The sequence below is a fragment of the Phalaenopsis equestris genome, unplaced genomic scaffold, assembly GCF_001263595.1.
Source record: "Phalaenopsis equestris unplaced genomic scaffold, ASM126359v1 Scaffold000951, whole genome shotgun sequence".
In the NCBI taxonomy this organism is placed as follows: Eukaryota; Viridiplantae; Streptophyta; class Magnoliopsida; order Asparagales; family Orchidaceae; genus Phalaenopsis; species Phalaenopsis equestris.
Genome location: NW_018165390.1, coordinates 256,567 through 267,245, shown reverse-complemented (window position 1 = coordinate 267,245; position 10,679 = coordinate 256,567). Strand labels below are relative to the sequence as shown.

Below are 10,679 nucleotides of genomic sequence, written 5' to 3'. Positions count from 1 at the left end.
TATATATATATATATAATATAGAGTAGTGTGGACAAAATGTTCGCTTCCAATGGAAAGGAAAGCTAGACGTGGACATCATGTTTAACAACAAATATGAAGCCTCCCTTTTTTCATGAACATTTCCAATAGTTTGCTTTTTTAGAGAACCTTTTGGAATGAAGGTAACGGTCGAGTCAATCAATTCTCACACTGTATAGGTGCTTTTTAGCTTTCCTTGTGGATCAAAATGCAGGATTCTGATGACTTTAATCAATTCTTTTTGTTATTTTTATGGAGGGATTTTTATGTATAGAGGTCCTCAAATTATATCTATTACATATAGAGGTCTCTAAATATTTAATTTACACCTCAAGGACTCTGTTATCCTTTTGTATCTCTCCATTGGCGAAACAGCAAGGCCGTAGCCTTCTCGTCCCCTAACTCAAAGCACCGAAGAGCTCTTCCTCTCTTCCCCTATCCCTCTCTTTGTCTCTTATACAATCGTCATTTGAGCTAGAAAGAAATTGAGAAAAGGAGAGCGAGCCGTGTTGGAGGCATGTTGAAGAGATGTCATTGAATTGAAGCGGAGCGGTGTAGAGAGATGAGAAATATGAGAGTTCTGATTGTTTTGGGCAAAAACGAGAGATTGGTTGCATAGATGGGACAAGAGTCTGCGGTCTTGCTGTTCCGCCAATGGAGGCAGACAGGGCTGAACAGAGTCCTTTAAATTAACTGTTTGACAATCTCTATATGTAATAAATATAATTTGAGGACCTCCATATGTAGCACTAAAAGTTTCAAGCGAAGCTGGGGTTAGCTCAAAAAAAAATTGATAAAAAAATTTAGATCGTCTTGTTGATTTTGTTCTGATCTCGATTCAAACCAAACTTCGAATCAATTCTCAAGCAATTAATGATCTTCAAGCTAAATTTATTAAATTCACAGCACTAACAGCACTAGATGTATTAAAAGATCAGATTTCGAGCTGAGCTAGGGTCGACTCGAAATCTGCTTGAAAAAAATTCAATAAAAAATTTTAGCTCGTATCTCAGCTCGTTTATTTGGATCCGATCTAGATCCCAGCCAAAATTTTGAATCAATTTTCAAGACGATTAAAAAATTACAAATTAAATATAAAAATTTAAGTATTAGATATATAACATTACAAAAATTAAGTGATTAAATTATCATTTTAAAATAAAAATAATACACTTTAATTAAAACCATTATTTTTATCAATGAAATAAAGTATAAACATTTTAAATTCGACATCATTATGCTTCTTTTATGAGTTTGCTCTTAATAAAATTGGGCCGAAAAGAAAAAAATTGCATTAAAAGAAAGAAATTGCAAATTTATCCTGTCCGTCGACCGCCGGTCATCAATGCTCTCCACAGACAAAAAATGGCTTCAAATCCAGAAAGAAATTAAAGAGGAATGAATCTTAAAGAGTAGAGGAAGAAGACGAATGGCGGGAGAGAAGATCGTCGCAGTTGCAGGAAGTCAAGCATGGTGAGCACATCGATTAATTTCAACTTCTTCTTCCTCTTCCTTTCTCCATCGAGTTGTACAAATTCTTACCATTCGCTTCTTTCAGGTTCTGCACCACCGGCTTGCCCAGCGATGTGATCATCGAAGTCGGTTCCATGAGCTTCCATCTCCACAAGGTCGGCCAAAATCAAGAAACCCTAAGCTCCTTTTTATGTTCCTTTTCTTTTCAATCTCTGATTTCTAGCTCGTTTCTGCAGTTCCCGTTGATGCTGAAGAGCCGGAAACTCCACGAAGTGTTATCGGAACCAGAGGAGGAGGGAGAAGTAGGAGAAGGAGAAATCCGTCGGATTTCTCTGCACGACTTCCCTGCTGAATCCGCAGCCTTCGAGGCGGCTGCTAAGTTTTGTTACGGCGTGAGGATCGATTTCTCCTCCATCACTGCGGCTCCTCTCCGATGCGCCGCCGAGTACCTCGAGATGACCGAAGATTTCGCGGAGGACAACCTTGCTAGTCGTACGGAGCAATTCCTCACCCAATCGGTCTTCCACAGCATTTCCCAATCCGTGAAAGCACTTAAGACTTGCGAAACTCTGCTTCCTCTCGCAGAGGATCTACGCATCATTCAGCGATGCATAGACAAGATAGTCAGCAGCGCCTGCGCAACCGAACTAAGCTCCCTCTTCAGCTGGCCGGTTTCCGATCGCCGCAAAAATGGGATCCGATCGGCTAACTGGATGGAAGATCTCACCATTCTTAATCTCCCTTTCTACAAGCGTGTAATATCCGCGATGAAGGAGAGAAACCCTAGCGCAGAGCTCATAGAGGGCTCTCTGGTCTGCTACGCCAATAGAGCCATCCCCGGGCTTTCTCGATCCAAGCGGAATGTTAAAACATCGCAGCCGCCATCCGAGCCAGCTCAGTTAGATCTACTCGAAACAATAATCATCAATCTCTCACCGGGGAAGAGCTCCGCATTCATCACCGCCCAATTTCTCTTCGGCCTACTTCGAACCGCGAACATTCTTCACTCGCCCGAATCTCTCAAAACGGCATTGGAGAAGAAGATCGCCGCACAGCTCGAGCAGGCCACGATCGACGATCTCTTGTTGCCGAGCTATTCGTACCTAGTGGAGACGCTGTACGACGTGGACACAGTGGATCGGATTCTTCGATACTACATTGAAGAAGCTTCTTCTGCGACTGCAGCGGTGGATTCATCGGAGAACATGGAGAGATTCCCGGCGAGAAACGGGGAGCCGTTCCTGGCGGTGGGAAGGTTGGTGGATGGGTACCTGGCGGAGGTAGCTTCGGATGCTAACCTTCGGATTGATAAGTTCTGCGACATTGCGCTTGCTCTGCCGGACCATTCTAGGGTTTACGATGATGGCCTCTACCGCGCCATTGATGTCTACCTTAAGGTATGTTCGAGAAAGACATGAACTTTTAATAAATTTCTTTTATATGTAGAAATATTATTAAAAATTTAACTCAAATTAGTCATGAATTAATTTAATTCAAATTTAAAAAATTAATTAAATTTAATTTTATTAAAAAATTGTTTGGAAAAAAAGGTGTTTATGTTGATTGAATATATATAATTTTAAGATATTTAAATTATTCATTGGAGTCAAATATAATCAATTTTATTCAAATGAATCCATCGAAACCTAAGTTCTATGATGCTCCACTACCCATCCTTTTATGCCATTATCATTTTAGTCATGACTATGGACCTTGAAACCAATTTTATTGTCATCACCCAACATCTTTGTCATCTTATATCTCTATGTTATTCTCATCTTGACGAGCCTAAACCCATTTCATCGCAATTACTATGGGTTGGTAATGTTTTAATCGAGTTAAGTTGAGTTGAGTCCAAGATGTCATGCCTTGGACTTTGCTTGATGGAATAATAAGTTAGTCATGTTCAGTTCGAGTTTGGGTTTAGCTTTCTATACATCTGCATGAATTTCGAGGAGATCCAACGGACAAAATGATAAAGGAGTGCGACTAGGAAGAGCACATAGGCTAAAGACCAGCAGTCTACTTGACTAGTTACAACCCCCTCTGAATTGGGGCTAGAGGGTGATCGAATGTAGGTCACTGAACCAAAAATCAAAGCCAATCAACCAAGCAGAGGCACTGACCTACCTATCATTATAACCTGATTGAAGAAAAAAGCTCAATATTGCTAGCCATCTCGTGGGCGTCCTTGAGATCCCTCGCTAGAGGCTGAGATTTGGTTATAACATAATCACACGAATCATCTCAAATGATCACCTCGTCAAGGAGTAAGCTACATGTCGGATTACAACAATACACTCTCTATTTGATAGTCTTGCTCTACCAATAGGAATTCCTTACCTGGGGATTAATAGTCAACAATCAGAATAGCACAGCCGATTGGTAAAGCCAAGTCGATCGAGTCAACTCTTGCCCACCCTAAGGTCATCAAAGGTCAACTAATAACCCTAACTCAACATAATTGAATGCATGTCTTGTCAAACCAGGATCAACCCATTCCAGTCAATCAAGTAATAGGGTGGTCGAGCCGAATGCATATACATGTAAAATACTCAAAATATCATATAACGCATTCATTAAAGTAAGAACAAATATGTAATTTTATATATTGTGCTCCCTAATATTGTGTATTTCTTATTGTGTATTTCTCTCTACTCTCTCTCTCTCTCTCATTTCTTATTCTATCATTGATTGTGATTCACAGATAAATCAGGATTCAACACTCACATATATGTTCATATTTGTCCTGTTTATTTTTGTTAATTATCATACTTGGTTTGTACTTAAGCTTGTTGGTTATATTAACTGAGGAGAAAAAAATAAAATAAGCATTTTATCTTTTCATATAAAATAAAAAATTCAATTTGTCATTGTGTTTTCATGCAAGGGTAATAATAAATGATTTTAAAAATTTAAATAAATATATTTCATATTAGGATCTAAGTGGTTTATATCAAATAAAATGTATGATACATAAGTTGCAAGTAATTTTTTTTCAATCAAATAAGATAAATATATATTAAAATATTAATTTATTTAAATAAAATATTAAGAAAGTATTAAATATATATGATATTGATATTAAATTATCATATCTTAATATTAATTATAATTAAATAAATTATCATTAATTAAATTTTATTTAAATAATATATTATATAAATACAGAGCATTTAACAAGTTACTTGTTAAACAATAATTGAATATTTTCATGAACATTAATAAATGAGTTGGACTATTCAATTTGATTAATGTGATTTAAAAAAATATTTAAAATTATTTATTTATTAATTTGAATAAACATGATTAAATATTAATCAAGCGATTTTAAATTATTCATCAAGTATATTGGTTCATTTTTAACACTTAATTATATTTTAATCAAGCAACATCACCCCAATCATTTTTCCTAGCTCTTACCCATTATTCCCACATGGTACCCCACTTAGAGAGAGAGAGAGAGAGAGAGAGAGAGTTTAATTATGTTTTCATGTTCATCCTAAAAAAATAATTTCATTTTATTTGATTTTAATGCTACCAAATATTCTTTGAAAACTATTTCTTTTAATCTTTTCTAAATTATAGATTTGTTGAATACATCCAACCAAACGATCGAAGTCAAATTCATGATTTAATTAAAAATCTAAACTACATAAATAAAAACATATTAAATTTTAAATTCTTGTCATTAAATTTTAACTATTTTTTTTAATTAAGTTAATGAATTAGATTTTTTAGTTTAATTAGTGAAGTAAAATATTAATAAAATTTTCATTATTTTAAATAAGTTTTAACTACTTATTTTAATTTTAAAAAGAAAGTAATATTTAATTAATTGCGCTTATAAATTACTAAATAATTATTTTTGGTCTAATTATTATAAACAAGTATTAATAAATCTAATTTTTAATTATATCTTTAATTGATCTATAAGCAAGAACTTACCTGTACCTTCTAATAAGTTCTGCGTTTCTGTTTTCATATACAGGTATGTTACAGAGAGGTTAGAGGTGGTATAACTCAGTTATAACCTCCCAAAATTCTCCATGTAACATGTTTGCATGTTACAGACGTACACATTTCTGTGTACATACCAAATTTTTTCCACCATTTACACATGCAACCCTTAAAACTTTAATTTACACACACACACACACACACACACACACGCGAAGGCTCTGGACGTAATTTGTGTCTGGAGTTCAATGATTTACGTCCGGAGTCCAATGGTGGAGCGTCACGTGTTAAGTGGCTCCACCGCAACACATTGGGATTGATCAGTGTTAAAATTTATGGGGTCCACTTGACATGTGGTGCCCCACTATTGAATTTTGGGTGTATAAGTAGTCCTGACCTAATATTTTTTACCCCGACACACACAAACACTGCAGTTAAATTAAGATTTAAATTATTTACCGAACACTACTTGAACCAAACCCTAACCATCATGGAATAATTTGAATGAAACAGGCGCACCCATCCTTGACGGAGACAGAGAAGGAGAAGTTAACCGGGGTGCTGAACTTCCGGAAGCTAACCCTAGAGGCCTGCACCCACGCCGCCCAGAACGAGAGGCTCCCCCTTCGAGCAGTTGTTCAGGTCCTCTTCTTCGAGCAGCTCCAGCTCCGACAGGCGATCGCCGGAACCCTATTGACGGCGGAGGAGGAAGATCCACCACCGGCCGCTCAGCCGCCGCCGCCGCCGCCCGCGCCCCCCGCCGCCGCCGCCGCCTCCGGCCGAGGGAGGGAGATGGCGAGCGGCCGCGCAGGAGAATCAGACCCTGAGGCTGGGGATGGATAGCATGAGGAACAGGGTGCAGGATCTGGAGCGGGAGTGCTCTAGCATGCGCCGTGCGATCCAGAGGATTGATCGCAGCGGGGAGGCCGGAGGAGGGCGGCGGCCGCCTGCCGGGGGGTGGGGATCTCTGGGGAGGAAGCTGGGGTGCAAGTCGAGAACGCAGGTTTTCGATTCGCAAGCGGTGGGGACGAAGATGTCGGTTGAGGAGCAGAGCTCGAAAAGATGATGGTAAATTTACATCCATAGCACATAATTCTTGTCTATTTACACATCTCACACGGAATTTTTATTATTTTACATACATAACACTCTTGGTGTTTTAAAATTAGGCATGAAATTGTGTTTTTTCATTTTTAAGGGCTGTCTTGCAAGAAATTGTTGCATCAGGAGGCCTGATTGCATTTTTTACATCAGAACTCTAATCAGAGTCTGCCACGTGTACAGACAGGCCCCCAACCGGTCTGTACACGTGGCAAGTCCTAATTGGAATCGTAATGCAAAACTGCATGAGGACTCCTGATGCAATATTTTTTCCTTACGAGCAGATTGAGCCTCGGATTTAAAGGGTTTTAAATGACTAAAATAGAGCTCACACCAGCTAAATGCGATGTGAGTGTTTTTTTGTTTTTTTTGTCGTGATATTAAAAAATTTAGTGATATGTTTGTAAATATGAAAGTTTTCGATGCGAAATATGTAAATAGATAAGAAGTATGTGCTATGGACTTAAAATTTAAGTAATCTTGTGATTGGGTGGTTGTTATGTTGGTGGAAAATAAATTGGAAAAAGTAGTGTTAAAAGGTACTTGTGCTAGTTGTATGAAATTGAGCTTGATAATTATTGAATTTATGTTATGATATTAATTTCAAAATAAATTCTAAAATAAATTCAATGATATTAAAGCTGTTTTGATTTATGTGTTTTTGAAGTAAAATATATGAATTGCATTGATGGTATTTTTAATAGCCTATAATGAACAATCAAAATGCTATTGATAAAACAGGATAGGATGGGAGAGGAAGCTCTTTGGGCAAAGAGCAAGGAATTAAGAGTAAAACAATCTCTTCATTGACTCACACTGTTTTCTTGCTAGCATCTCTAACCTCAATTAACATAATTTCATATTAATATATTAAATTTATATCAAGTTAATGTATATAAATTTCAAATGAATAATTCCAATACGAAAATTTACATTAAGTTGCAAATTAGGGTTTTGACGGGCCTCGGCTTTCCACTTCAAACCCGCGATTATTCCTCTTCCTTCGTACAGGAAGTTAGTGTTACCTTACATTGTCAAATTCAGGGCTTATTCGCTCCAATACTGATACAATTAAACTTTATGTTAACATTAATTAGATAATATTTCCTTAATTAATAGTTAAAATTTTAAACTTACCTATTTTAATCCTTTGGTCATCAGCTCTTCTCGCACACACGACCTCCTCTTCCTTTGAGTGTGGCTCAGTTCCAGCACCAAGAAAGCCCGCAATCTACTACCTTCACTCATCTCATCTTTTTCAGAGTTGTACACCTCTTCCTCTTTGGACTTCTTTTCTTATTCTTTGATCGGTTGGGGCACGGGCTTTCATCTCATAGAACGACGCCAAACCTAAGCACAAGCCGCTCCTTCTCTTCTTCTTCTTCTTCTTCTTCTTCACTCCGATGAGCCTGCAACGAGCGGCGAACAACATTGCTTTGATGCTGACTCTACTTTCTCATAGACAAGAAGCCCCTACTTCTCTTCTTCATATCTTCTTCTCGCCTCATCTGTGACATTGCTCCTCTTCATGCAAGCACCCGTTTTTGGTGCTCACCTCGACTAGACATTCACATACCACCACATGTATACTCTCCCTTCAAGAAGTCACCCACAACTCTTTTTCATCTTCTTCAGTTAGGGCACACACTTCTTCTTATGTTCTTCTTCACAGCTTCACCTCTCTCTCTCTCTCTCACTCACTCTCTCTCTCTCACACACACACATAGACACACAAACACACAAACACACACTCACTTCTTCTATCTCATGCTCTCTATTTATTGCCCAAAATTTTCATTGAGAAAATGTAGGAAACGAGAGAGAGGTAGGTAAGTTTTGTTTTATTTTCGCTCAAACGATACTTCTTCACAAAACGACACTCATATGGGTTTTTTTTTTTGAAGCGGTTATTATAGGATATGCCATAACTCTGTATTCATTCATAAAAATAAAACTAGAATCAAGTTAATATTGAAATTTAGTGATATATGTTTTATAGGATAATGTTTATGTTCAACACTTTGTTACTTATGTGATAAAATACTATTCCGTAGGCATTCTTTTGTACTAGATTTTTGGCGTTATTATTAGAGATTATAATCCTTAATATCAACACCAACTTGGTTTTGATTTTTTACTTTGAATCTAGTTTATTCTTTTCTAACTTTATTTCACCGCTTAGATGTTGTGTATGATCCATTCTGATGGTGGGCTATTATTTCTAACATAAAAAATAAAAGAATTCTCTTCAGCAACCTAACAAAAAAACTATATTGCTACACATCAAGCTATGGCAAATGATGAAGAGCTTGTCATGGACCTTACCATGGGAGCCTTTATGTTGGAAAAAATATGGCGTCCGGACAACGGACGTGATACACTGAACGGAGCGGAGGAGGAAAAAAAAGAAAAAAAACAACAGTAGTGTATAGCATGTTGTAGCTTGCGGCCGGACTCCGAACGCAATATTTTTTCCTTATGTTGAGAGATTACACATTATTAATAATTCATAAAATTCTAGAAATTATCACCAATATTTAGATTTAGGGTTAAAGCCTACCATACTAAGGATAAAAAGTACGATATCGTAAACTTGTCATTCAAATGGAAGAACTCCGCCTTAACGTGTAATATGAATAAGTGATTTTCAAAGTTTATGAGGCAATGAAAAATTAAATTTTAAAAAAAGATATTAGATAGCAAAATTGATAGATAAAATCTATAAAAAGCAAGTTTAATGTTTAAGTGGGTAATGTTGGAGCTAGGACAAGTCTTGAGAAGCACAAAAAACATATAATATTTTACTTGATACACTATGGTTTAAGAAGAATTGAGTCACACAAGAACATTAAAAGCAAGTATTTATGATGAGGCAACCAAAAATTTTAAATTTATTTAAATCATTTATCTACTTAATAGTACATTTATTCTTTGATTATTCTTCTATAAATAGAAAAGAAAAAACTCTTTTGGGTAATTTTAAGCTTAAAAGCCCCTCACTATTTTAGATTCAAGAAGAGCAACTAGCACGATGACATATAAAATCTCGCTATACTTAATTATATTACTAGTTTTTGATTCATTTTATTACATGTGTTACTAATAATCCATAACTCAAGTGTGTGGCTGAGTTCTTCTTTAACATAGTCTTACCAAATGCTATTTGAAATCTGAGAGGACATAATTGTTAGTTTTTTTTTCTTATTATTATGGGATGAAGGCAATAAAGTTTATCTTCATAGTTTATAGTTGCATTAGTCCTAAAATAATTTAATAAAAATATTAATTGTGTCATTATCGCTATTATGTGCAAAACATTGATTTAATAATTAAAAATAATTATGGCTACACAATTTTGTTTCATGAAGCATTAATAATGAAGTTAATTTATCATTCTATTACATCTTGATCATACTAGTTCACATTAGCATGAGCATCCATGATGCTAATGAATTGTTTGTCACATAAACACTTTTCGTTAATACATAAAAATATTTAAGTTAATATTTTTTAAATTTGTATAAGTTAAAAATCCTTTAAATAATTATTAATTAAAAATAGCAAGTGGTAGTTCTCATATGAAGTAGTGCGTAATGAGTTGGGCATATCATGCAATAAAAGAGAGAGGGAGAGTTATCATCCACCAAAAGAAGAATGAGAGCTAATTATCATATGCTATGGAGTAAGAAATGATGTCATGATTATCGGCACTATTTTTGGTGTGAGGTTTGCCCGTAAGAAGCTGTCGGTCATCGGAATTGAAATCCCGTTGCCCGCTTCGGAAGCACATTTAAAAAAAATTAATTTTGAAAAAGATGAAGTCAAACTGACCCCATAATTTTCATAGTTTAGATGAAAGAGCGTTTTACCTCAAATCCTATATCTATCCCGAAGGATGAACACAAGAATTGAGGGTGAGGCTCGATCAAATAAACTAGAGAAAATTATGACATTCGTTTGGTCTGCGAAAACTAATGTATTGGCCGACAAATTCCCCTATTTAATATAAAGAATTAAATAGAGTTTATATTATACTGGGTTCGGGAAAAGCTTCCTATAAGGGCAAGCCCCTATAGTTAATTACATCTTAGGTAGCTGAAGTTACCTAAGAATACTCTCGATAAAA

The 10,679-nt window shown here is 36.0% G+C and overlaps 1 protein-coding gene across 1 annotated transcript; it reads left to right on the top strand.

Annotated features, from left to right (window-relative positions):
* Window positions 1-1,282: 1,282 nt before the first annotated feature.
* LOC110032487 (BTB/POZ domain-containing protein At5g66560-like) lies at window positions 1,283-6,971 on the top strand. Its single transcript, XM_020736136.1, is given in 5 exon segments — window positions 1,283-1,492; window positions 1,578-1,647; window positions 1,729-2,889; window positions 5,966-6,237; window positions 6,239-6,971. Coding segments are annotated over 5 exon segments (1,827 nt in total). The 5' UTR covers window positions 1,283-1,448; the 3' UTR covers window positions 6,519-6,971.
* Window positions 6,972-10,679: the final 3,708 nt, after the last annotated feature.